Genomic DNA, 24,222 nt, shown 5'->3' with positions numbered 1-24,222 from the left:
CCCCCTTTAAGTGTATCATGAATGTTGCTACTAGACTCATCCACCTCACTGACTGCTCAGTGTCTGCAACCCTTCTCTGCCAATCCCTTCCAATTGCCCAATGAATAAAATTCAAAATATTAACAACCACTTACAAAGCCATCCACAACTCTACCCCCCGATATATTTTCAACCTCGTCTCAAAGTATTATCCTATTCGTCCTCTCTGCTTTTCCCAAGACCTCTTGCTCTCTTATCAACTCCTCCCATGCTCACCTCCAGGACTTCTCTAGAGTTTAAATTCTGCCCCCGGCTATATCTTCAACCTTGTCTCAAAGTATTACCCTATTCGTCCTCTCCGCTCCTCCCAAGACCTCCAGCTCTTGAATTCCCTCGTTAACTTCTCCCATGCTCACCTCTAAGAGTTTCTCCAATCCTCTAGAACCCCCTACCACAACCTGTCTGGCTAGCTCCTATTCTGTCTGCCTTTAAGCAATCCCTGATTACTCATCTCTTCAGGGAAGCCTATCCCACCTCTACCTAACTATTACTTCCTCCCATCAAATTTACAAGTAACAGAGAAACATCCCAATTGGGGATACAGCAATAAAAAAAACGACAGAGGCTCTAACTCTTCCACAGTATGCAAGACTAAAATATAAGATATGGCTGGAGTTGGGCTTTAATACTTTAATAAAATAAAGTAAGGCAAGAAGCATGTTTGGATCAAATCTGGAACTTAAAACAGACTTTGCACTTCAGACAAGGTCCGCTTATTCAGTGTGGCCCCCCTCTCCTTTCCCGAAACTCTGCATTAAAGTGCAAAAATGTATACGTAGAGGGAAAAATAAATAATAAACACGCCCTTCTCTGAATTTCGTAGTGTAGAAGGAGAGGTCATTCTCCTGCCGACAAGATCCCGGGGAATGTTGAGTAGCCCAAATCCGGTGAGTAGACACTGCAGCACAGTGCAGGTTCATCTTCTTACAAGATATGGCCTGCTTAATATTCTCCGAGATCTGACTGGAAGCAGCATGACATCACATGTCTGAAGGTTCTCATTCATCCAGGTCATGGTATATCTGTAAAAGTTAAATCAAGGCAACTGGGCTTGTTGTATTTTCACTGGCCATCCGACTAGCTTTTTCCGTTCAGAATTGAGAAAGCTGGTTAGATGACCAGTGAAACCTCTTCAAGAAAAATACAGGAAGTCCAGTTGACTTGATTTAATATTTACAGATACAGGATGGTGCCACCCTCGCCTAGGCCCCAGGGGAGGAAGATGGGAAAAGTAAGTATATCAACTTTTTTTTATTTTGCAGCTTCATCCAGCTTTGTAGGGATGGGGGGGGGGAAACCTTAAATAAGGGGACCATGTCACTGAGCTGCCAGGCCCACTTTCATAGACATTTTTACTAGGGATGCACCGATATAATCGGCCACCGAAACATATCGGCCGAAAATGGCACTTTTGGCAAAATGCTGAAAGTGCCATTTTCTGGCCTATACAGCGGTGCATCTGTTCTGTCTCTCCTCCACGCCGGGTGCTGCTCTGTGTCCCAGCAGGGAGGAGAGAAACTGTCACTGTGAGCGGCCGGTGTCTCTCCTCCCCGCACTGCTCAGCCTCCTGTCACAGATCAGGAGAGCGGTGTGGGGGCGGAGACAGCCCGCGCTGTCACAGGAGGCTGAGCTCTCCTCCCGGCACTGCTACACTCATCCTCCTGTGACAGCGTGTCAGGAAGGAGAACAGGTACAAGCAGTCAGTGATCAGTGATCGCTGAGTGTTTGTAGATAATTGAGGACAGAGTATGTTACTATATCCTCAATTATGAATGAATGGGAGTGATCTACATCTCCTCCTGCTCATTCATGATTGGTTATAGTAAACATACTCTGTCCTCATGTTATGAATGAACAGGAACACTCAGTATAGAGGATTCCTGTTCATTGATAACAGGGGCCTGCAGAAAAGCGGATTGAGGACTCTGTGTTTTTAATCTCTTTTTCTATTTTAAAAAGGGAAATATCAGGGATCTGTTTAGACCCCTAATATTTCCCCCGAAGCCCCTAAAAGTAAAGTAAAACATAAAAATATTTAATACAAATAAATAAATAAATACAAATAAAATATAAAAAAAGTTTATAAAAAATACATAAAAATAAAATATTTGAAAAAAATTAGAATAAAAAACATTTTCGTTTTCAGCCTGACATTTTTGTTTCATTTCGGTTTTGAAATTTAATTTCAGTGCACCTCTAAATTTTTACACCTGTGCTAAAAGCGATTTAAGGATTTCAAAAAACTCTAAGCACAAAAAAGCTTGGAATCTCTCTAAGTGAAATACTTAATGCAATAAACAAAAGCACATATTGCGTTGTGTTTGCTTTGTAACCTAAATTTTCTCAAATTCACTCCCGCTGTGCTTTTTGAAGGCTCCCTCTCTATTTAAAGTGGATAAATCATTTATTCTTTCAGTAAAATCCCTAAAATATTCATGTGTATACGCTCCCTGCATTCTGCACACATCAGCTGAGGGTACATACACAACATTCACTTCCTTTCACTTTTTTTTTGGTGGAAGTGTGCAGCTGTTAGGGCCGATATCACAGTCGCAGGATCTGAAGCGCGTTGGGTTGCAAGATAGACTCATTTATCATTTACGAGGCTCTAAAGCCGCTAAAGTCAGGTCTCAATATTACTGGTGACTGTGTTGCAGTCTGTGTACTGATATGGTCACGTATTCTGTCCTGGGATTCGGTCAAATTTTGTAATCTTGAAATTTAGACAGATCTCCAATCCTGTAATAACGTGTAATGAGATTGCCAAAGGAAACATTTTAGAGGGTCTCTAGGAAAGAGTCCACCTCTCACCTATAGATAAGGGTTGCTCAGTGGCGCATAAAAGTGGAGTGAGCATCAGATATATTTCATAGTAAGTGCTTGCATGGCACATATCATGTTAGCACTTTTAGGGCCAGTTCACACCAATTGTGTTCCAGAGCTCAGCAATCGCTCACTAAACTTCTGGGGCCTGGCGGTGCATTGAAGTCAATGGCACCTCAGCCACGCCCCACACCCGCAGTGCGATCGACCGCATGGCAAACAATTGCCTAGAGCATGCAACATTTTTTTGCATTCACACTGGACTGAAATGCAGGCAATGTTTTGTCCACTTTGGGTGACACCCAGCCTCAGGATGCCCCTGCACACAGGGTCCCCTTCATCAGGTCATTTCAAGCCTGATGAAGGGGACACTGTGTGGCCCCGAAACTTTGTTATTTTTTTTTTACATGAAGCGTCAATAAACAGACGTGTTCTTCACTGTAATATGGTGTGCTGGTGACATCTTTAACAGGTTTCAGTATTGGCAGCGCCATCCGCGGTCACTTCGAGCGCCCACGCTGACAGGGATACCCGGTAAGGAGTGCAGCAGGATTCTGGAATACACATTATTTGCTGGTTGTGTCTCATGTTGGTTTGGCACAGGCAGAACGAACATTTACAAATTAAAAGTGACATCTCCAGCTTTTAACGTCTCCTCTACATCACCGTCATCCTTCCCGTAACGGCAGGTTAGATCTAACAGCACATGCAAATGTTTTGACAGACTGGGGGCACTCCAGCAGAAAAGGAATCTAATTATACCATTAAAAAGGTGCGAAGTTAATTCTCTTTTGTTGCAATTAAACAGCAGACTAAAATTGTTTATCCTCCTTTATAAGATATCTTTTTCTCTTCGCTTTCACTATCGGATCAGTGTCGCCAAGCGCTTCTGAAAGGCCGCTCAGCCTGCGGAAGTCTCTGCATTTGTAATCACTGAGCAGTACAAAGCTTCAACTTCCTTTGCTGCACAATGCAGAATTAATGAGGAGTGGGGCCAGAATCCTCACTGGCGGTTGACAAATGTCTTTGCGTTGCGTTTGTTTATATAAATTTATAGCCTTTTCCAGAATAGAAATGTTTTTGTTTGCCTGGAATTATGATGCAGTATTTCCCTGTAGATAAAGAAGCACGGCGTGTTATTTTATCTCTGGTTTGGCAGGCAGTTTTTCTTTGGGTTTACAGAGAAGGACTCTAAATGCCATCGTTTTATCTTCTCTTTTTATTTGCTGGATGTAAATATTAAGAGCTATAAAAAGAGACAGATGATTTACACTGTTTAAAAAGTTAATATAATTAACCACCTCTCAAAAGGATGTGCCAGAAAAGGGAAAGTGCGTTTAATAAGGAATCTGTTCACCAAAACAAGATTACTTTGCCATGCAGGAGTTTACTACTTAAAGAAAAACACTCATTATTGGGCAAGAGCAGGGCCGCCCCTATAATAAGGCAGTTGCCTCAGGCGACATCTCATTTGGGGCTGCCAGGTGGTGGTGGGGGCAGCCACAGTGTCCCGGTTAGCAACAAGCTCTTAGCAACCTGTGATGTTCTGTCTGGTGTCTCGCCGAGCTCACTGACGTCAACGTTTGTCTAGAGCTGAGTCGAATGCTCTGGCTTGCGCCCTGCCGAGCTCCAGTAATGGGTGGGGTGCTCGCAGTGACTGTGGATGGCGCCGCAAACATCGGTAAGGAGTGCAACAAGGAAAAGTCTTAGTTTCTGCCAAGCTCCTGGCCACCAGTGACATCAGTGAGCTGGGAACTTCTGACAGCACGGTCTGGTGTCCACCACCGCCTAAGGCCCTATCAGCACAGCCCCCCTGCCGGAACAAAATTGCCTCCAGCAGAGATTACCTTAGGGACAGCCCAGGGCAAGAATCTGAGATTTGTGTCTAAAATTATTTCAACATTGCAGGCTTGCTTATAAAACTGCATCTTGCTTACAAAATTGAGGATTTTGAGTGCATCCGTAAACACTAAACCATCACATTCTGTAGAAGAGTCACACTGGCTTATCAGGAGAATAATTATAGCAATCAGGAAAGGTATCTGATCTGTCCAAACAAAATCTCCCCCCAATAAGCAATGCGCTCTGGTTGCCCCATAGCCAATAGACTGTCACCCGAGCCATAGTCAGAAACTGTCTAATGTTAACACATTAATCAAGTTGTATGTGGTCGTTATATATGGATTTTAGTTATAATGATTTTATCATCTTTTTATACCATCTTTTTATTGTGTGTGTTACTATATATATATATGTATATATATATATATATAGTATCTGTTCTGTAGCCCTGATGAAGGGTGTGTTGCTGCACTCGAAATGCGTTGTTCTTTTTTTGTCATTGAATATTGAAAGACTCTTTGGACTTTTTAACCTATATGGTCTTGTGACCATTCAATATACTGTATGTCTACACCATAAGCTTCTTATGGGTACCCTACTATGGGAGCCCTGGTGTGCCAATAAGCTTGCTTGGGAAACCTTTGTACATTAGGACTTTTGAATAAGAATGTAGATCCCAGGACCTCATATATTTGGATCTAATGTTTATGATCACCTTAAAGCGGACCTTTACCCAGATCTATAAAATAACAACAAATATAGGTTCTAACTTTACTATGACCTTTCTGGTCTGCATACTTGTTGAGGTTAATTTCCCTTTAACTGTTCTTTTCTTGACACCCCAATAAGAAAATGGAAGACTTACGAAGGACTCGAACCCCATGCTTTAGAGACTGGATACGGCTGGGTTCCATGGACATGCTTAGGACCGTCTGCTGTCCACCAATGGTGCACACTTGGTTTTCCTGGTGAGCCTGTTTGACCATAATGATCAGCTGGTTGGCTATGATGGTGTTGAGAGCGGAGATCACAATCATTGGAAAGATGAAGGAAAGGAAAGCATTGACCTAAAACATACAAAAGAGAGAACTAGTCAGACAACTGCTAAGAACACATAGTGCAGACAGCTAGTGAAACAGGAGCATAACTCTAGCAACCACAGCTTTTGCCAAAATGATTGGGGAGATGCAACCTAAATAGACATTGTAGAAGAGATCTACGTATACTGTATGTTATCAACATATAATTCTTTAAAAGCATTGACAGTGTTTTTAAATATATTTTTTTCTAAAATATGTAAAAGATAAAGCTATATTTATGCATCCTTTTTACAGGATGTGCATCCTTTCTACCAGATCAAGGGTGATACATGACTTTTCTTAGCTAAGTTTATAGACAGCTCAAACTAATAAGGACTCATTAGTGTGCCATTAGTGCATACTGTGCTTATTGACAAGGGCCGGCATTACTACTTTGTGGATATGCTGTCGTGCTGAAACTAACAATGGAAGGCTTGTGCAATATATTTTCGTGGTGATGGGACAAGGTATTGCAATAATGACCTCCTCCTTTGTGGTATTGTATCTGCTGCAGGTTATAACTTGGATATGTGACTTGGGAGACAGAGTTCTAAGAGAAAGTTCTCTCTTGACAGAAGGACAGGGGAGGTGGAAGAAAATGAGAGCAGAACAGCTCCCCAGGTGCATACCACTTAGCTGAATACACAGTTTAATGAGATAATCAAAAACATTTTGCTAATCAGGTTTTTGTATTGCTGTCCTCCATGAGGGATTAAGGCATGAGTTTACATCTCCAGAGTAGTATTCTGTTAGTATATATATATATATATATACACGTATATATATACACGTATATATACACACACACATACAGCAAATGCTAACAGAGTAAATTGAAAAAAGTGAAGGGGGGTCTGAATACTTTCTGGATGTATATAGTGCATTTTTTATGTTGCAGCTTAATACTGCATTGATCTACACAGTACCCCATATTGACTAAGTGAAAACAGAATTTTAGAAATATCTGTGAATTTATGAAAAGGGAAAAACTGAAATATCACATTGGCTTAAGTATTCACACCCTTTGCAGGAACACTTGAAATTGAGCTCAGGTGCCTCTCATTTCTCTTGATGGTTGCTGAGATGTTTCTACACCTTGATTGCAGTCCACCTGTGGTACATTGAATTGACTGAACATGATTTGGAAAGGCGCACACCTCTCTATAGAAGGCCTCACAGCTGACAATGTATACTCTATCAGAGCAAAAGCCATGAGGTCAAAGGAACTGCCTGCAGTTCAGAGACAGGATTATTGCAAGGCACAGATCTGGGGATGGCTACAAAAACATTTCTGCTGCACTGAAGTTCCCAAGAGTACAGTGGCCCCCATAATTCTCCAATAGAGGAGGTTTGACACAACTAGGACTCTTCCAAGAGCTGGTCGCCCGGCCAAACTGAGCAATCGGGGGAGAAGGGCCTTAGTGAGACAGGTGATTAAGAACCCAATGGTCACTCTGAGCTCCAGAGATCCTGTGTGGAGATGGGACAAAATTCCAGAAGAACAACCATCACTGCAGCCCTCCACCGATCAAGCCTTTAGGATGTGAAGGGAAATCTCCCCAATAGGAGAAAAAAGGTAAAAGGCAGGGTTTTATATGTCCAAAACTAAAAAAAATTTTGATTGTAGAAGTTTCAAGGAACTGGATGAAGACAGTGTAAGTGAGCTGTTCTTTTCTAAATAGTAAGTATCTCTGGCAATGTAAAGGGTATGTTGATGGTACAGAACCAAGCAAACACTATTACGGTAACACTTTACTACAGGAAGCACTTTATTACAGTGTAAAGGAAGAATAAAGAGGTTATAAGAGCTCAGTCAATTAGGGTATTAAAAAGAATATAAAATATGGAGGAACTGGTGCATTGAGAAAAGTGGATGGGGGGGAATGCCCCTTTGCTGTACTTATTCTAACTCTGACTACAGGGTGCACTGACAAGTGTGTATATAAGAATTCAGCAAACTAAGTATTCCAAACATACAAACAGTTTTCTACACTTTAAATATATTGGCACCATTTTGTAGCAAGGACAGAGGGAGGAAGTATAATAATAGGAAATTATTATACCAAAATAAAGACGAATGGTGGCTATTTCTTTGCAGAATCCATTGCCTTCGGCTAATTAATTAGAGAAATAGTGAGCGATTTATCAACTCTGGTTTACCTCCACGAGGCAATTAGCAGTCAAGGCATGTACAACTCTACTCGAGACGAGACTTGACTTTACTGCTAATTGCCGCCAGGTTAATTGATTTAAATAAACGTTAATTGAATATGATGGAGACTATGCCTGCACTTGTCCTTGAGGACCAGACACTGTAATCTCTGATTTATATTATTAACTCGAGGGCAGGTGCTAGGGCTGGCATTACAATCAATGTCTTAAAACAGAAGGGAATCATTCAACTTTTCAAATGTAATTCCACCTGTTTCCAACTTATTGGTGAGTTTTAGCTTGGGCAATTAAATAAATCAGCCATGCAAACTGTATCTATGACCGCTTTGTTCACTTGCATACACCAGGTCTTGAAGTTTCCTTTGTGCCCAATACTTCTTGCTACCATGGGGGAACTGTATGCACATGGAATTATGATGTCTGTGTGAGCAATCCATATGTCAGGACCAGCTATGGACGCACACTGTCAGAGCCAATAGCGACAAGTCGTTTCACCATTAGCAGCCGCCGCTCCCATAAGGCAAGCACGCCTACCGGTACTTGGATGCCCCCATGACTTAAACTATTTGCTCTGATCAGGTGATGCCACAGGCTGGCCCCCCCGGAACAAGGAGAAATACTGACTGATGACAAGGTGCAAGACAAACAGAAAGCAAGACACAAGACAGGAACAGGAAACTATTACAGGGCAGGGACTAATACAAGATAAATACAGGAAACAAGACAGGGATAGGATTAAAGAGCCAAGGCAAGACTAGGTTACAAGATCAAGGCAGGACTGGGTTTCAGGATCAGGATACAGGATTGTGTAGGCAGAACAAGACAAGACTGGAGCTAGAACTATCACAAGCCCAGAGGTCTGGGCTTCTGATCAAGGCTGTAGCTACCATGGGGCGAGTGAGGCACTCGCCTCAGGCGCAGCTGAGAAGGGGGCGCAGCCAGGGCAGGCCTGGCTGCGCCCCTGTTGCCATTGCGAGCACAGGGCGTCCTTGGCAACAGGGGCACTACGCGGCCAAAACAGCCGGGACTCGGCAGGGAGAAGAGGAGCGGAATTTCAAAAGGGAAATGTTTAGACCCCTGATATTTCCCCGAAGCTCTCCAACAGTAAAAAAAATTATAATAAAAAATAAATAAAAAAAACAAAAAAAACCACACACAGACACGCACACACACACACACACACACACACACACACATTATTAGACATGTGCAACGAAGAAAAATTTGTTTTGGACAAAATGAACGGAAAGTAAAAACGTTTGCATTAGTTTTGTCAAACAAAACAAATTGTTATGCTATCTTGGATTCAGCCCCCAGTGCATTCTGCGCATGCGCACCGCCATCCTGGAGGCGGGGTGCATGACGCCACATATTGCACACGTCTGTTGGGGGGCACAATAGTCTGTACTCGCCTTGGGAGCAAAAGAAGCTAGCTACAGCTCTGCTTCTGATGCTTAAATAGAGCACAACTAACCAATGCTCAGGCTGTAAAGGGCGTGTAGCCAGGCTGATTAGCCTGCAGCTGACTGGATTATGGTAGGTGCAATTACAAGAGGCACCCAGGAGATGGAGCTGAGTGGTTGCGACAGGGATAGGTGCATTTGACATGCTCCTAACACCATAGAGTAGTAATAGGAGACACCTCAGTACAAACCTACTATTGCTATGGGTAAAACTCACATTTTAATACTTATTGGTAACTTCATTATATATCCATAAATGATAGCACAACGTGTCTTCTAAATATTCAACCTCAATCTTACCCTGACCTACCATGCTCCTGTAAAACTACTTGATGGGTAGTTCTTAATTCAATGGCTCACTAGCTCTGCAAGCCCTAGGGCAGCAAAGTAGGCCAAACAATAATGTGTCCATCACCATGCTTCACAGTTGAGATAAGGTATTGGTGTTTTTTTTAACATTCAGTGCATTATTTGTACTCCAAATACAGAACACCATCCCAGAGACATTGTGAAACTGTCAGATGGTCTTTGCAGCAAAATGGCTTCCTCTGAGAGACCCTTACATAAATACCATTAATGTCCAGTGTTTTACTTAGAATGGAAACATGAACACAGACATTGGCACATGCAAGATATTTCTACAGATTCTTTGCTATTACTCTAAGTATCTTCTTTTTGGGTCTGGTGAAATTGTCTTTGATCTGAACTGCTCTTGAGAAGTGCAATCACTATGGGGGTCTATTTAAAAACAATTCACAGAGCCATCGGCCCTGTACATCTGTTAATGTTCTGTGCGAATGGATGCACAAAACGAATGTTCTTGCTATAGGTATGCTAAATGCATTCTTGAATTCTTGAATGCCATCATGTAATACCACATTATGGCCACTTAATGGAGCTGAGGAGCATAGGTAAGTAGTTTTTGTTTCCTATGCTCCTCCGCTCCATCTGCTGCCATAATGTGGTATTACAAAATAACATTCGAAAATACATCCCACTTTTAAAGAAAATATAGCAAGAATGTTTGTTTCGTGCATACATTTGCATTCTCATCAATGAGCAGAATAGATCATTGCTGTCCACCTATTTATCATCAAACTTTGTGTCATATTTCTTTCTTTCTGAGAAGTTCTGGCTCCCGTTTCCTTTTTTATTGGCAAGGAAATCCAGTTTCCAGGAACTTTTTTCTTTATCTTTTGATAATAGAAGCCCCAACATGATCAATACAGGCATCTAGAGGGGAGGGGGGGTGCAAGCTTTTCTGTTTGTATTTTGGAGGATAAAAACCTCTTCCCTGCAGGCTGCCTTCTGTCTGTCATTTCTGGGTTTTTACTAACCAGTTTGCTGCTCAGCAGAGGAACAGATAAAAGATTTCTACCCTGTGATTAAAAACTGAACATGGAACACCGGAGAGCCCAAACCGGCTCGTTTCAAGGGAAGGAAACACAGTGTCTCTGGAATGATTAATCGGTGTTGTTTTGCTGTTATACATCCCCCTCGCTATAATAAATGCTTCACCTGTCCATCAATTCCTCACCCGCTAGCAGTGTTTGTGATCTGCATCGGCTCCTGCCATTTAATGAATATATGGAAGGAGCACACACACTGGCTCCATGCTGACAGCTAGAATGAATTCCATCTATCTACATACCGACCTGACTACTAATTTTCTGTTGTGTTTTTTAACTTTGATCCTTTGCTATAGCCTAACTCTGGCCAAAACCTTTCTTTAAGTTTTGGATAAAGCTGGGAAGGGTTGGAATGTTTAAATAATGCATATATAATTCTGCAAGGAGTTTGCATGTTCTCCCTGTGCTTGCGCAGGTTTCCTACGGGTACTCCGGTCTCCTCTCGCACTCCAAAGACTTGCTGGTAGGTTTATTGGCTCCTGTCTAAATTGGCCCTTGTATGTATGTGAGATGAGGACCTTAGACTGTAAGCTCCTTGAGGACAGGGACTGATGTGAATGTGTCCACTATGTAAAGCGATGGGTAAATTGTCAGCACTATTTAAATACCTGCAATAAATAAATATATAAACTGTATGGGAAAATCAAAAAGTAAAGGCAAAATACATTTAACGGCTGTAATAGAAGTAACTGTGAGCACTTGAACGTATCACTTTTCCACATAGTCCTCATGCAAGACGATGCACTTGTTGTATCTTTCAACTAGCTTCTGTATTCCTGCAGAGAAGAAACTTTTCGGCTGCTGCCCAAAGCCAGGTGTGCAGCTTTTTCTTTACTTCATCATCGGAGATGAACCTGCGACCGCGGAGTGCCTCCTACCTTTTGCTCTCCGGGTAGTAGTGTTGCACCCATGTCTCGTCACTGGTGACAATTCTCTCCAGAATACTCCGATCTTCTTCATACTGTCTCAAGAACCGGGTCGCAACCTCCACACGCTGTTTCTTGTGCAGAGCAGTAAGCTCTTTGGGAACCCATCGTGGCTAGACTTTCCTCCATCCCAAGTCATCATGCACTATGGCAAATGTGGATCCATAACTGATATGCCCAAAGGAAGAGCACTGCGGCATGTTCTTCGATGATGCAATCTCGCAGGGGAGCGTCCATGTTTCTGCCCACGTGACTACCACTCATCTAAAGTCTGAGCGCTGTACTGCGCATGGTCGAACAATCCAACAGGCTATGTAAATATGCTGCATTGCACAAACTTCTCTCTGTTCTAGTTACTGCCTAATTTATAAATTGCCTTTACTTTTTGATTGTCCATAGGAAATATGTGTATATATATATATATATATATATATATATATACATACACATACATTTATTACAGCTACTACAGTGTATTACAGCATCTTCTGGGTGCCTGCTACATCCCTTATGCTGACCGACTTCTCAGTGATGTTAAAACACATGGAATCCCTCACTGAATATAGCAGCCATGCAGAGGACTCCTAGTATTGTTCTTAAAGGAGAACTATGGGCTTTTCCCCATAGTTCTCCTTAGGGTAACAAGAGCACAAAAACTAGCGTCCTCCCGTCACCCTAGGCTCAGTATACCTCGAGCTACAGCTTGCGGTATACTGAGGCGCCGCAGTCGGAGCGGATCCCGACATCGATGTCGAGATCCGCCCAGCTGCCTGAGTGACAGCTCTGCGTGAGTGACAGGCTCTGCCTATCTAGAGGCAGAGCCAGCTGTATCCGCCCCCTCCCCCGTCCGTTCCTCCAGTCAGCGCTGGCGGATCCGAGCAGGGAGGGGGGAATCCAGCCCCTCCCCTGTCACGGTAGAGAGCCGTGACAGGATCGAGAGGTGAGCGAACCCGGTATATGTTCGCTCACCTCCCGATCTACTGAGCCGACCTGTTACAGTCTCATTGTCACAGGTTGGCTAGCACTATGAGGCGAGTGAAAAGCACTCACCTCATAGTTCTTCTTTAATGAATACTAAGCGTTCTCTGATTGGACGAGCGGTGGCTACATCACGGCTTTCTCTCTGTTAAATACATTCTCTATATAATATTATAGACCAGCTTTTCTCAACCTGTCTCTAGTAAGCCCTCAGGGGCAGGGCCCTCCTTACCATCTTGTCTTGAATGGTATTGTGATTGTAATGTCTTCCTTATATTGTAAAGCGCTGCGCAAACTGTTGGCGCTATATAAATCCTGTATAACAATAATAGTCACGGCACCCTTTAAAAGTATGCAAAATCTCAAAGCACCCTAGTCTAAAATGTCATAGATTTTAAGAGGGACCACACACAAAAAGGTGGGTTTCCCCCTTCACATTTGAGTACCCCCTCAAAGCAAGATCCCCCCACATCAGAGTTCTAGCTTCTGGAGCCCCCTTCACCTCCGTCTTTATTCTCCCTTCACATCACAGTCCCACTACCACATAATTTTGAGGCACCCCTTTCTCAGCCAGGAGGCACACGGATGTGCCACGGCATCCTGGTTGAGAAAAGCTGCTATAGACAATCTGTTAGTAGACTGGTGACACCGAAGCACTAGCGGCAGTCTGCTTTTATTTAGGTCAGCTCCTCCCCCTGTACTTAGCTCCACCCCTTCTATTTGTAAATTTGAATTTTCAAAAAAGCTAAACACTGTTAATCAGTTTACTTAAACTTTGTACACAATTCTTGGAACTTCAGACATGCACAGCGGGCTTCCTCTGTCCCTTGTGCTGAATCTGCAGTAGAATTATCTGTAGAACAGGACAGCATTTAGCTGCTAAACACACATATTTATCAGGAGAAGGGGCAGGAAAATGTCAGCTTAATGCAGTGTTTGCACTTGCTGCCGATCCTCCGTGTCTTCATGCAGATGTTTGTATTTATTTATAGACACTTAACCATATGTAGAGCACTTTCTATTCCATGCTGGGATAAGACTTAATTATACACAGCATTTAAGGGAAATTTTAAAACACTCTGAGGGATGCTACAGTCATTTACATAGGTCATGCTGGTGCAGATATGTATGTAATTATAGTGGATCTATGACTGCAAACTAGGGTTGCCACCTGTCCAGGATTCACCCGGACAGTTCGGGTTTTGAATGCTGTGTCCAGGTTTCATGGCAGCAGAAACCTGGACACAAGATGTCAGGCAGACAGAGGCAACCAAAATGAAGATAGGGGCTACTGGCCCCCCCACTGAAAATAGTCTCAACTGTGATATTTACATATGAATGGGCGGCAATTTTTATATATGAATGAGCCACGACTCATTCTCCCAAAAAAATGTCCACGCGTCGGTTGAGTGTTCGGGTTTCGCTTGAAGAAAAGGTGGCAACCCTACTGCAAACGGAACTTCAATGTATATAGAAGTGCTACAATACTAAAGGGTGAGGGACAATTTTCAATCCTAATTAAAAGTATAAAAAAATATAAATATGGGACTCTTGTCCCATATTTATATAGTGCTTATATATTAGTGTACATAGATCCATTCGCATCTATCCCTGTACCGCAAAAGAAGAGCTTTCAATCTAAAGAACTGCACACACAAACGTGGGTCAACTTTTAAGGAATGCCAGTTATCCTTCCAGTACGTTTTTGGTTGTGGGAAGAAACTTGAAAACAAAGAGCAAATAAGCAGACCTAAAAATCTCCCTGAGGTCTGTTGGTTGTTACCTTGTCATCTGCCTAAACTCATACTGATGCATTTAACATATTTTATGCCTGTTATTTACCTGTAAAAGCCTCCCTTGTGTGTGCATCCAAAAGCCCTGAGACTGCTGCTGGGAGCCACCATCTTAGATGTGATGTCAGCAGCTCCAGCAGGCTCAGAGCTGTCACTCAAGTGACATTCTATAGTACTCCCTTTTGCTCCCCCGGCTGCAACATAAAATGTTATGTAGGGAGGTGAAAGGAGGGGCAGAGGAGCCGGGCCAGCGCAGACAGTAATTAGACACTCCCAAAAGAGGAAAGGACTATGTCAGGATCCAGATCTGAACCCAGGGCCTCTGCTACCTCTGGCGGTGGGTCTACCTGCTGAGCCAACCTTGGATAGCTTCTTGCCTGCTCTCATGTGTAATCCTCAGGAATACCTAGTTTCTGCTGAACTCTGAACTCCTCCTTTGAACTTTCTATTTTAGCCATGCCTCTGCACTTCCTGTTTGCCAGATTATTGTGCTCCTGCCAATATCTTGCTTCCTGCTTTTTCTGTGATACAATCCTCCCATACTGCTACCCGTGTACCGACCTTTGGCTGCTGATTCACTGACTACTCTCACCATCTTCTGCTACATACCCGATACCTTTGGCTACTGACCTCGGCTTGTTCGCCGACTACGCTTCTGCCTGCTCTGCCTGCTACTACTACCGTCTGCTTGTGTATCGAACCCGGCCTGTTATACCACGAATTTGCCTGCTGTTTCAGCTACTGGACTCTGAGCCTGATCCCAGATCGTGACAGGCTATGATGTGCATGGAGGGAGAGGGAACTGGGGCTCTGCTAGGAAATTGACTCTTCCTGGAGAGGTCAAATTTCCTAACCGGTTCAAAGGCACATTGTAAGTGAATATAGAATTGTTTATGGAAAGGTAAAACGCTGTAAGTAAGCATTTGCAATACTTAATCTTTCTGTGTTTTCACCTGCAATTTCTAAGTTGGTGACAGGGTCTCACCGCCCATCCCTGAGCTCTCTAGCTACATATACTATGAAGTAATTCATCCTCCAAATGTTCTCTAGTTGCATATACTATGAAGTAATTCATCCTCAACGATAACAACAAGGATTTTAAGAAGGGAGGGGGCTGTGCTAAGGAATTGACTCTTCTCAAACATTCACATTTGCTTGAAGGTTCAGAGGCACATTGCAAGCCAATAAAAAATAACTTATGGAAAGTAGAAACATTGCAAGTAAGCATTAGAAAGACATGTGGGGGAATTTATCAAAACTGGAACAGACAAAATCTGGAGCAGATTTGCACAGCAACCAATCAGCTTCTCTGTCTCATTTTCAAATCTTACCTGAGCAAAGTGAAAAGACATGCTGATTGGTTGCCATGGGCAACTGCTCCTGATTCTGACTGTTTCAGTTTTTATAAATTCCCCTCATGATGTTTCTGTGGTTTTAACTGCAATTGTTTTAAGTTTGGGACGGGGTCTCTTTAACATAAACCTGTAGCTCAGGGAGGGTATGCCAGATGTGGGTCTGCTCATTAATATTCCAAAGCACAGGGAGAAGGCAGAGACCGCTTGCATGGAGTCTGTAGGATTTTTAAATGCTGTCAGTCGAAACATTCCAGACTTTCAGTAAGGCAAGAGCTGACTGATTAGATGAAATAGATAGATTAGTTGGATGACTTTACGCGGCCAGCGGCATTCTTAATGACATTTCAATGCGTAGATGTTCCCTAGCGTTTATAAATCTGTCTTCATTACAGCAGCATTTTAGCGAGTGCCTTTCTTCCGGCGATGTGACGCACTCATATAAACAAAACAACCCTCCAATTGTACATATGGTGCCCACTCTGATATTTACAGAGCTTGGATACAGTGGTGCTTGCGTTAGTGAATAGGAGTTATTTGTAAAACTGGCCAAGGCTAAGATTTATTGTGTGGTATTCAGTTTCTTCTATCTCTCGGGGACTTTATTGGTGAGATCTCTGCGCCGAGTTCCCAGGTCTTATTTCATGAATACATTAAAGAGTACAGTTACCCAAAGCATCCGACCACAATTCACATTACAAACGTCAAAGCAGTACAAGTTGAATTCCGACTGGCTTCAAGGAGCACTGCATATTTGCACTTTGTTCTTGGTACTGTTTGTATTATTGTACAAACCTGAAAGCTACTTGATGAACATTTCTTTCTGTTCTTTCAAACACTCAGAGGAACGAATGTGAATGAAGTAAGACAGGTTTCTATCACGCTACCTCCAGCTGTCAAGGCTGACTGATTGAATGTCAATACAGCGGGTGCCGTGCCAGGCGCCCAACATAAAAATGAAGCCATTTGCACCTGCTTAAACCCTATTTCAGAGTCTTGCAAATGAAACGTGTCCCAATTAGACTGACCTGTCTGTCCCCCCTCCCCTATGAAATAGACTCTGATGACTAGAGAAAATGTAATTACATTGGTAAATATCCAAACATTGAATTGATTTTATACAAAGAGAGTTGAGAATTAAAGCCTTTGTTACAATACATGCTGCAAACCGGCATTTTGCATTTGCACATCATTAATGAAGAAGGCCAGAGAAAAAAATGAAAAATGAATTAAGAAGCCCATAAAAATAGCCGCTTCCCTCTCTTTGTGCTTTGTTTTTAGGCGCAAGGTCTGACAGAAGAGTTAATGATCCGCATTAGATTTCAGTGTGCTATAAACCCAGAGGCTTGAACACAAGGATTTCTGTGCATATTCAAGACCACACTAGATATTTCAAAGTGCAATATATGGCCACAAAGGACTATCACACCTTGAATGAACCTGCCGAACATCACATTCTAAAGCCATGGACATTTATATGGAGGTGACCCCCCCCTCTTTGCAGCTATAACAACCTTCACTTCACTCTTCCGGAAGGCTTTACACAGGATTTGAAGTGTGTCTGTGGGAATCTGCACCCATATAACCAAAAAAGCATTTGAGTGGTCAAGTACTGATGTTGCAATAAATAGTTGTCTTGTCGCACTCCTTACTGGAGAGTCCCCAAACACTGGGGGGTGCTTGTAGTGACTGCGGATGGTGCAGCCAATCAACTGTAGATAGATGTCACCAGCACATCAGAAGCATTTCAAATCCAAATGTTCATTTATTGATACGTTATGTCATCATCAGGACAAGCGCCTTCGGGGCCAAGCAGGGTCCCCTTCATCAGGCTACCCTTCATCATTGCTGAGCCTGATAAAGGTGACCCTGCGTGGCCTCTAGGTAATAAAAGCCCTCTTTGAAAGTCTCCTTTTGGGTTACCAGCCTTTGTAGTTTATGCCCAGTGAGAGAGTGCCTGTTTGACAGTGAAGATTACAGCTCTTCTCTAGTTTCCACAGTTTTCATCTTTCCTGTAAATCAATCACGCTTGTGTCCTACAGTGCTAAAGATCAGATTGTTGGTTGGATAGCTTAAGTGTTAATGACTTGTTTTGCTGGTTATGTGTTCGGGGGGCGGTTTTAGCGTAGGGCTTAATTAGTTTTTCCATGTAGAAGAACTATATATTTGTATTTTTTTCCTCAAGCTGCAAATTGTTAATGTCAACACTGAGAATAAATGTATCTAATGTATCTCTCTCTCTCTCTCTCTCTCTCTCTCTCTCTCTCTCTCTCTCTTCTTTCTCTCTCGCTATCTATCTATCTTCTTGCTCCTCTCTCTCTCTCTCTTCTCTCTCTCTCTCTCTCTCTCTCTCTCTCTCTCTCTCTCTCTCCTCTTTCTCTCTCTCTGCTTTTCTGCTGTAACTCACAGTATCCATCTTATACTAGTCTGAGTTCAGCATTGAGAATAATGGTGGCTAGAGGTTACTGTACTTAAGTAAAAGAAGTCTTTATTGAATAATCACTTGTTTCAGATAACTGGTGCCATATGGTAAAGTGAATTCCCTTAAAGCAGCAAAAACTTTTATTCAAATATATTTCTCAATATTTGCAAAGTATTTAATATTATTTATGTGCACCAAATGCCTTTGCAAAACCACGTTGTAAAAGTGGTGATGACATCAGCACTGTGCTGTACATAGCCTTTCTGGAGAGCTGATCTGTGGAAGGGGCCCAACAGGATCCACACACTATAGGCTGCCTGCAGAAAACTACAGGAGGGGCAGAGACAAGACCAGTGACTCTGCACAAGGAGAGAGAGCAGCAGTGAGCGGTCATTATTACAGGAGGAAGCGGAGACAGGACCAGTCACCCTGCACAAGGAGAGAGCAGCAGTGACCGGTCTTTATTACAGGAGGAAGCGGAGACAAGACCAGTCACCCTGCACAAGGAGCGAGAGCAGCAGTGACCAGTCTTTATTACAGGAGGGGGGCGGAGACAAGACCAGTCACCCTGCACAAGGAGAGGGAGCAACAGTGAGCGGTCTTTATTACAGGAGGAGGCGGAGACAAGACCAGTCACCCAGCACAAGGAGAGGGAGCAACAGTGAGCGGTCTTTATTACAGGAGAGGGCGGAGACAAGACCAGTCACCCTGCACAAGGAGAGAGAGAGCAGCAGTGAGTCTTTATTACAGGAAGCTCCTACACAGAAACACTGAAGTTGTTTCATGCTGTATTACTGCACAGATCTGGAAGAAAAACACTAAAGACAACAACATTCAAGTAAGAATACACATGTCTCTTGTATGTAGATGATATTTGTTTAGCCCGCATTTCAATTTGAACCATTATGGCCTCGTTAAGGACTGAAGCTGTTGGTGAGTGCTTAGTGAGCATGCCATGTCACAGAACCCAGTAATGGCTAGCAAACGCATTACTGAAAACTGCAGGCCTTGGGGCTTGTTCCCACCAGCAGCTGCGCTCATTTGCACAGCCGCCAATGTGTGTGCCAGGACAATGCCGATGCGCTTGATCGAGTCGCATCACACTGTTTCTTTGTTTGTTAGAACTTTACTGAAATGTCACAAGTGACATTTCATTAAGTTCTATGGGCACACTGCGGTGTGATGTGGTTGTACCGCGTCTCACTGCAATGCGCTTTAAAAGTACTGCATGTTGTACTTCTTTAAGGGCATGCCATCGCAATGCAGTGGCGTGAACTGTGCCCACCCATGGCAAAGCAAAATGTCTCGTCTTTCATTCGGGCCGTGCTGGGGAAAATGGACAGCACAGCCCGAACGCATACGGTGTGAATGGGCCCTAACAGTTATCGAGTTTATATTGAATCCCCTTGCATATGATTGCATCACTCACATAACTAATGACAGTCAGCTCCCTGGTCGGCAGTTTATCACACGTGAAACCGCGATAACTCTGCAAATCTTATTTTATATCATCCCACAGATGACAGTATCATGTGTTAAGACTCAGCCGTTGTCAGACTGATTTTAATCTAACAGCAACCTGATTCACCCAAACAGGTCACTCAACATCTTCCAGACAAGAAAACATGACAAGGTCCTCCCCAAAGTCACAACCCCTGCATTACCTTCCCGTCTCCACTGACAGTGTGTGCATGTCATTCTGACATTTTATATAAACTGCCAACACTAATGCGGCTTGAATGCTTTTCTTCAAATCCATCCAAGTTATTTTTATTCTCCACAGAAATAAAAGAGTTGCAGTAGAATCATTTCACAAGTGTACTGAGGGTAAAGGGCAGAATGAGCAAAAGTTGCCTGGAATTACCTTGGGCCAACAGGGGCACGGCTCTGTTTATAAACTGACCATCTTTTTTAAGAGGCCGCTCAGTGCTAGAGAAGTATACAAGCTGCTGACCTTTCCTTCTGAAAATGCTAGTTTACCAGTTCTGTTGCTTCAGTACTTTCAGAATTACTGACCCAGAACATGCACGCAGGAGTTCTGACATCCCCCTTTATTATTTTTAGCTGCAGGCTTGTTCCTGGTCAGTGACTCAAAAAGTACTGAGAACAGAGAATCAATATGATAGAAAGGCAATAGCAATGCCAGCCAACAATATTCTCTTATAAAAAGCTTAGAAAATGTTCACCTTCTTCATAAGGCAACTTAAAGTGACACGAAACTCAGGAGTTAAATCTTAAAAATACATTCAAGTACCTTAACTATTAACAACAATGTGTCTTATTTGTGTATCACTCGGCTGTAGATCCTCCAATCATCTCTGAATTGGTGCTGACACTGTCCTTCCTTCTGGAGGGTGGCTACTTTTGTTCCCCATGGCCCCTGTGTGTGTTGTAAAGTAGTCACTGCTCCAAGCTCACTCCTGTAATGGACTACAATCTCATGTTTAGTTTATCCATTTGTATAGAGATTGTAGTCCATCCCGGGAGCGAGCTTGGAGCGGTAGAATAAAAACCAGTAGAATAAGGTGAGAGGACGGAACCCCTGGCAGGGAGAATCTGGAGCGATGTAAAACACCAGTAACCTCGATCCCTGTATTGATAAATGGTTTACGCGTTTCTGGGGCACGCCCCCTTCATCAGAACCAACTGGTTTTTATTCTACCGAACTGTTGTAAGTACAGCCTTAGAGCTGCGTGCTTTTACTATTAAATAACATTTTTACACTATGGAGGCGCTCTCTTTTGTTCCTTTTCTCATGATTTACTTCTGCGTCTGCTTTAAATTTCATAACCACATGACATGATTTCCAGGGCGGGTGAGTAGAGACCCCCAGCTAGAGGACAAGTTCCCCCGCCGCCCCTCTCCATTTATCTATTACAGGTTTCTAGCACCGACAGTTTACATTAACTTGTAAGCTTGGCAGAGCTAAGTTTGCACATTTTTGTAGTGCTCTGAAGATTTTTACCCAGGGAGGGGTTGATGTGCCCACTGCATGTTTGACCTCCTTTTAAAGTCTGTGCCGTACTTTGTATCTAGGTGGTTAGCACTAGAAGCTTGTACCATTGTGTTAGGAAAACTAGAGGAAAAGTCAATGGGCATTTAATACATTCGCCCCATATTTGTGTGTGTTTCCTCCCGAAAACAATGTAAGATTAAATGGCAATTTACTAGATTTGTCTTATTTTGACTTCCCAGAAGGAACTGTGTGGAAACAAGGCTTGGCAATCTATTTCGGGTTTCTGTACCATAGCAAGAAAACATATTGGATAGTCACAGTAAGAGAGCAATCCAAAGGGTCAGCACAGCCCACTGGTAGTATATAGATATCTGGTACTGCTGGATACATGTGATAAAATGAAAATGTTTTCATATGTATCCACTAACCTTTCGTAGGTCATAACGAAAAAAAATTAGACATGCAATGGGATCTTTTCCTGCTGTGCTCTTGGATGAGCCCTGCGGTCAATCAGCTTTATGTAATGGAGGGGCTGGATGTCATGAGATGTGGTGGGGGAGTATTCCAATCTGGTGTGGGAGTTCATTTTTTAAAAGCAACTCTCAAATGCACAGTGGATCCAGACTTGGCCCTTAGATGAATATATCTGAAGACTATGAAGAGAACACTAAGATATTGTTGACTGTCCAGATAAGTTCAGTCCACCTTCCTCAAGCTGTGATTATACTGGACCTTGGAAGGAATAAAATTGGGAATCCTAGAATTATAATTTCGGAAACACCAGAAGATCTTCTCCAGTCACTGGTCCAGCGGGCTGCCAAACCAGTAAATGAAACAGACCTTATGCTGTTTCCAAAACTATAACTCGAAGTAAACAGTTAAAACAATCTCAAAGCATGTCAGCCAGGTAAACGTCTGAGCTTTCCTGAGCACTGCAAAAACACTTGGCACGTGGCTCTGAACTGAAACATATTACAGATGTGTCTGTTACGTTTTACTATGGTAAACAGAGCGTACGGTAGCCAATTACAGTTATTGCCACATAAAAACATATTGTATATCAAATACAGAGAGCAATAATTTGCTGCGGAGTTAAATTGACCTGTGTAGAAAATATCATTGAGACGAGAAAGTAATTACAATATTATGATGCTCCCACAACGGAGCACAAAGTGCTGATTGAGATGTATAACGCAGCTCCGGAAGCGCACACAGTAATAGAGATTCACAATTAAGTTTGCGTTTATTTGAGGTTTTCTGTGGAATGGGGGGATTTATTTATGAATATTTTATAAGGAACGGTTTGCATCTGTCTTTACACATACAACACTTCTCAAAGATATAAGCCTCAACATATGTGATGTCTGCAATTAATAATCAGGCCATCACATCATATGCAGTTCTCTATATTGGAAAAAAAACCACTTTAAATTGTAAAAAAAAATGATGCCAAGTACTTTAAAATTCTTTTAATCCAGTGGTCATGTGACAGCAAGGGCTTCATTTATATCACTCTTCTGCAGGGCAAGGAGCATAGCTACATAACCACCAAACCAAATGCAGATGCTCTGATGTCAATCAAGCTGAGCGGGGCTGAACAGTGGCATGACTGGCTGTAGGTCCAATTAGAAGAAGGGACACAAGCTGACCACGCTAGCATGGCTCTGTTGCTGTGATTGACGTTGTCAGAAGCAAACAGGAAGCCAAGGGAACTGGCAGGATCACCAGTGTAACATCCGCTTTTTCAATAAGTAATTAGAACGAGTATGTAGAGTTATGCAGTTGTTCAATTATAGAGGAACTCCAGGGATTTCAAATGTTAATCCTTGCACTGGGGCTCACCCTGCACTGCATGGGTTAATTGCTCATTTTGCTCTAGCGTTGCAAAAAAAAAAAAATACTTACCTGATCCTCAATCCCAACTGACTACAAGATCAGTCCCTGCAGCACCTACAGTGGTTATAGTTGCAAAGACAAACCCTTATGTCCTCCACTGCCACTGTAAGTTCCAGCGTACGAAAACTGAGATATCCTATAAAATCGTCATCCCAACCCAGCCATGTACTTATGTATGTGTGTAAACAAGTAAATGGCTTTGGGTACCAGCACAGACGCTTCACCCGTGTCAGTATCGGCAGCGGGTTATAAATTTCCCAGACAGTTATAAGGCTGAAATCGTCTACAGTAACCAGATTATTTACCACAGGGGACAGGGAGACAATTAAACCTCACGTCCTCTTGAATCCATCTTGACGCCATTTTCTGTATACAGTATCTAAGCAAGCTCAAAGCTTTAATCCGTATTAAACAAATATACATCGCCCAGCAAAATATTTATATTTTCGGCCAAGCGTTTACAGTCATTAATTTTGGCTGACCCCAACTCTTTCAGCTTAGCTTCCCTGAACTTCCTGTCCAGTACAAGATCACAAGATCATAGTCTCCAGGAACTATCCATCTACTAGCCTGGAGAAGGAAGGAGGAGGGAGCAGAGGATTGGCTTGCCCTACTGTGCTTTTGAGTTTGTGGAGAGACACACGCAGCTTACTAAGACACACAAGGGAAGCTCCATAGGACTAGGCAAAGGGAAAGGAGCCACCCTAAAACAGGATATCAGTGCCAGTGCTCAGGGGAACCGCTGATTTTGCAGGAAGCTATCAAGGAGCAGCATCCATTGTAAGTGATTATTCAGCAATTCAATTAGCTTAAAGGAGAACTATGGGGTTAAGGCTTTTCCCCATAGTTCTCCTTAGGGTAACGGGAGGACACAAACTAGCGTCCTCCTGTCACCCTAGGCTCAGTATACTGCGAGCTATAGCTATTGTGCCGGGATCCGCCCAGCTGCATGACTGACAGCTGGCTCTGCCTATCTAGAGGCAGAGCCAGCTGTACCCGCCCCCTCCCCGTCCGTTCCGCCAGTCAGCGCTGGCGGATCGGAGCGGGGAGGGGGGAATCCAGCCCCTCCCCT

The 24,222-nt window shown here is 43.0% G+C and overlaps 1 protein-coding gene across 1 annotated transcript in view; it reads right to left on the bottom strand.

Moving 5' to 3' along the window:
* Positions 1 to 24,222, bottom strand: part of NTSR1 (neurotensin receptor 1) — a 108,275-nt gene that overhangs the window by 30,565 nt on the left and 53,488 nt on the right. Inside the window, exon 2 of the mRNA XM_018559975.1 lies at positions 5,570 to 5,771. Coding sequence (XP_018415477.1) covers positions 5,570 to 5,771 — 202 coding nt within the window. The remainder of the gene's footprint in view (positions 1 to 5,569; positions 5,772 to 24,222) is intronic.

The sequence above is a fragment of the Nanorana parkeri genome, unplaced genomic scaffold, assembly GCF_000935625.1.
Source record: "Nanorana parkeri isolate BGI_ZX_2015 unplaced genomic scaffold, ASM93562v1 scaffold17, whole genome shotgun sequence".
In the NCBI taxonomy this organism is placed as follows: Eukaryota; Metazoa; Chordata; class Amphibia; order Anura; family Dicroglossidae; genus Nanorana; species Nanorana parkeri.
The sequence above is the reverse complement of the archived record's forward strand: the minus strand, read 5'-3'. Positions and strand labels throughout refer to the sequence as shown.